At 45.0% G+C, this 4,497-nt stretch overlaps 1 protein-coding gene across 2 annotated transcripts in view; it reads left to right on the top strand.

Moving 5' to 3' along the window:
- LOC103477490 (uncharacterized) overlaps positions 1 to 3,278 on the top strand; it is a 6,845-nt gene extending 3,567 nt beyond the window's left edge. Inside the window, exons 4-5 of one of the 2 annotated variants that reach the window (XM_008430633.2) lie at positions 349 to 1,500; positions 1,790 to 3,274. In XM_008430633.2, the coding sequence (XP_008428855.1) occupies positions 349 to 1,500; positions 1,790 to 2,187 (1,550 nt within the window). In that variant the 3' untranslated portion in view covers positions 2,188 to 3,274. Of the gene's footprint in view, positions 1 to 348; positions 1,501 to 1,789 lie in introns of both variants that reach the window. The other variant, XM_008430632.2, reaches the window with a different exon arrangement.
- Positions 3,279 to 4,497: the final 1,219 nt, after the last annotated feature.

The raw sequence follows: 4,497 nt of genomic DNA on the forward strand, positions 1-4,497 counted from the left end.
GGTCACCTGGACGGGTCACCTGGACGGGTCACCAGTCTGTCGCAGGGCAACACAGAGACACTATAAAACAGATGGCTGGTACTGAACCATTCATCCTGAAGGTTCAGGGTCGTTTCAGAACCGTTGCCCCGGTACCAGCATCTAGAACCTTCTGGAATCCATTTAAACCAGTTACACACAGTCAGGCCCAGTCAACGTCCTCTGATGATGAAGCATGAAGGAAAGGACACCAGCCCATCACCAACCTTTGGTTCCCTTCCGGTCCTGACGGTCCAGACTTTCAGGAAACCGTAAACTGGGTGAACATTTCTGATGCTTTAACTTCAGCAGATCTTTTCTCCTTTACAGCATCTCAAACATTCACCGACGCTGGAAAGGATTTCAGAGTCATTTTCCCAGAAAACATCGCCTACTACCACCCTTTAGATGCCCAAAACAAGATCTGGGTCACCGCTCTGTACGACGACACATCCGTCACAATGTCACCAGCCAGCAGTGAACCTAAGCAACTCAACGCTGGTCGTACTATAAGTTTTGATGTGACCCAAGAACTCGGCAAGCTGGCGATTAATGAGGCTAAAGTTTCTGACCTGTTCACGGTTTTCAACATCTCTGACAAAACCGTTCGTATTACCAGCACCAAGGACATCGTCATCCAGGCCGTCAGCAGCAGAGGAAGAAGCGTGCAGTCAGCTCTGGTTATACCAACGACCAAACTCAGTAGCAAGTACTTCGTCCCACCGGTCCCTGAGACTGAAGGAGCCACCAGCGGAGGGGATCCTATGGTAAATGTTACAGAGAGAGCCCCGTTCAGACTCATCATCGTCAACCCCGATGAGCCCAAAGCATCCGTGACCATTAAAGGCAGAGAGGAAATCCCGATAAGCATAGAGCCGGGCAAGGCTGCTCAGATCTGGGTGAGAAATGACAGCACGACCCAGTATGTTGAAGCAGATAAAGGAGTGGCGGTGTACTTCAGCCACCCCTGTGCCGTTCAGCGCCAGTGCACCTGCGGCCTCCTGCATGCCGTGCTGCCTCCGGCCAAGAACACCACCATGAGGTTCCCCATTCCTCCGTTTCTGGGCAAGCCAGCGTCCATTATGCAGTCCGATGACTCAACCAGAGGATGGGTCAATTCTTCCTCACCGCTCGTTAAATCGGCAGGAACGGCCATCGTCTACTGGCCCAGACTTCTCCTCACGCTGGTTCCAGTAGAAGAGTTCGCCAGCTGTTTTATGGTCCAGTTCATCGAGGACAAGAAAAACGTTCTCATCATCGTGGTCCACAAGGATCACAAGCAGGGAATTCACGTCGGGAATGATCCTCTGGAGGGAGCAGGATGGCAGGAGCTGCAGGGAACCGACTACGTCTCAACCAATCACAGCATTTCATCTACTACTGTGGTCTGGCACACGTCTGCCAACATGACCGTCTACCACATGGTCCAGCAGAACAACACCTGGTTTGGGAACCCCGCACCTGTTGTCAGTGCAAACCCAGGTACGGACACACACACACACACACACACACACACACACACACACACACACACACACACACACACACACACACACACACACACACACACACACACACGGATGATTTTGCAGTACTAAAGATGGCCGCCGCGGCGCTCTGTCCACGTCAGTAAAGACCAGAGGGAAACCTGAGTTTCCTCCGGGTCTTGCTGCCCACACTGCCTGATGTTAGGTCAGGGTCAGTGGATAGATGTCCTAGTTAAAGCCTGAACAAACAGTGGCCTGTGTGCGTCTCTGTGTGTCCATGTCAGATTTCAGGGGCTGCGTTTTAACTCCAGAGGTGACGATGATCCTCCATGAAGCAGGGAGTTGGCAGGAATCGATCCGATCCTGTGAGGACCAGAACCTGAGTCTCATCAGCCTCCCCAGCGAAGCTCTACAAAAACAAACCTGCCGAAATCTGCGTGGGAACGACGCCAAGCAAGTGTGGATCGGCACGCGTCGCAGCTCGCTGACCGGAGACTGGTACTGGCTGAACAGAAACGGGTTCAACGACACCAACTGGGCCCGCAGCGAACCCGGGGACGTCAGCGAGGGCCAGTGCGCCGTCATGAGTCTGGAAGGCGACTGCGGCTGGAAGGACCGCAACTGCTGCGAGGACGCCCGGCCTCTCTGCTACGCCGATCCACAACTCCTGCAGATAATCTGACCCAGAAGCTTCCTGCTCCCGGTTCTGGTTAGGTCAGAACCGAGCCGCCCACAGCATCACTATAGTCATCAGAAAACGCTAGCGTAGATAGCTAAACCGGTTTATTGGGGTCAGTTGGTAGTTCAGCCTCAAACTGCTGCCTGGCAGAAAACAAGAGGCCCAACACAGGCGGGCGTCATAGTATGGAGGGCTGAGGGTGACGTAAAACATAAATATATGAACAGGCAATGACGCATAATAAACTACACCAAGCAAGCTTTAGCTCACAAGCTACACACTTAGCTAGGGAGATAAATATTTAGTTTGGAAGCTACATAATTAGCCAGCAAGCTAAATATTTTTCTTCACACTAAATATGTAGGTTGAAGCTACATATTTAACCAGCAATATTTAATTTTCAAGGTGCGCATTTAGCTTGAAAGCTAATACTTAGTTTGGCAAAAATATTTAACTTGGAAGCTACATAGTTAGTTTTCGAGCTAAATATTTATCTCCAAGGTAAATAAGTAATAAACACAATAAAATACAGAACCAGATTTAATTTTTTAATTCATGATGTCAAAACTAATCCAACGTTCTGAGTTAAATATTTAATTAGGTATGTAAACGATATCGATATTTTCCCATAAGTTTTATAATAAAGATCTATGAAGAACCAGATTTTAGATTAAATTTAATCTGTAAAGGAAGTGACATCAGCCAATAATCTGAACTGGTCAACTATTAAAATTAACATGAAAACCTGATCAACAGTTTTCTGTTTTTGTTTCAACTTTTTTCTCGAGTCAGATTTAATATTTTATCCTAATTAAATAAGGAATTATAACGCAATAAATGATATATATATCTTAATGCAGCTTAAAGGTGACAATCTAATAGTTTTCACTGAGTTTCAGAACATTCAGATTTAATCGTTGTATTTATTGATCGTAGCAAACAATAAATGTATTTTGTGTGATTTGCTGTGAATGTATCATGTAAGATGCATAAATAAAACTAGTCATTTATGCCAATAAATGGATTTTCATGTGTGAAACTAAACTTTTTATTTCCTTTCTTTCAACAAAATCTGATATAAAAAAATAATAATAATTTTGAACATAAGAAATGAGATAGTTTTGTTTCCCCAGCTTTATCACCCAGGAAGCTGCAGATATCAGTAGATCAATGAACTGATGCTCAAAGTGTGGGGCGTGGGCCCTGGGGGCCGCCAGGGGGCGCTGTGGCGGCCTAAAAAATTACAGAGAAGATGAGGGAGAAAACCCCAGAAATAAATAAAAAAACGACAATGAATCCCATAAATCATTTAATGTTAACATTTTCATCATCATTTTTCTGTTATTCAATCATTTTAATTTATTTTGATCAAATCTAAGCTAAAATAATTTAAATGTTATTTGCTCCTGAAGCTAGCAGCTAGCAAGAAACGGAAAAGCTTCTGACAAAAACAAAAACCAGAAGAACTGTGGGAATAAAATAAAATGTTACATATTTTCTTACAATCAAAGGAGAAGATTGGAATGAAATAACGTATCATCTGGTAATAAAGTCATAATAACTCATCTGATAACATTTTCTGCCACAGAACTGATGGCTATTTAAAATCAGAAGCTCTGAGGTTAGCATTAATGCTAAATTAATGTAATAATTACTGAATAATTGAAAAACAACTGAATAATAAAATAACATTCCAAAAGTTGGTGTTTTTTTATATATTTTGTAGCAACATCTGGGGGTAGCAAAGGGGGTCAAAGGTCAAAGCTGTTTGGGGTCCTGGATGGAGACGTTCTGTGTTTTCCAGACACTCGGGTCCATTTTATACAACATGATCGACTAACTATGAAGATGCTACATGTATCAAATAAATTTGACTTCCTGATTTATCATCTTGAAATTGGGCGTCTGTCTCTTTAAAAATGCCTGCTCTTTCTGAAGCTCCGCCTCTAGGAAGTCAACATGGCTCCTCTGTTAACCCTTTAACGGCGTTTTCACCAGCAGTAGCTGCTATCAGGAGCTCAGCTTTGCTAATTGCTGCTGGCTAGTCTGAAGGAGCTGCGTGGGGGAGGAGGGGCTGGGCCCAGCAGCTGAGGGGTTGCCATGGAGATTTAAGGATTTGTGAAAGAACCAAAAAAACATGATGGGACGGTGAATAAAGATGATTTTAAAGCTGCTGGCCCTTTAAATCAGATGACTAACGAATGGTCTGATTGGGAAGTGTGAGGTCACTTCCTCCAGCAGCCGACGCCCTGCAGAGCCCCCCCCTGCACCATCCACACCCCGACGCCCACCAGCAGAACCAGCTTGGCGCCC

This window comes from Poecilia reticulata, linkage group LG16 (assembly GCF_000633615.1).
Source record: "Poecilia reticulata strain Guanapo linkage group LG16, Guppy_female_1.0+MT, whole genome shotgun sequence".
Classification (NCBI taxonomy): Eukaryota; Metazoa; Chordata; class Actinopteri; order Cyprinodontiformes; family Poeciliidae; genus Poecilia; species Poecilia reticulata.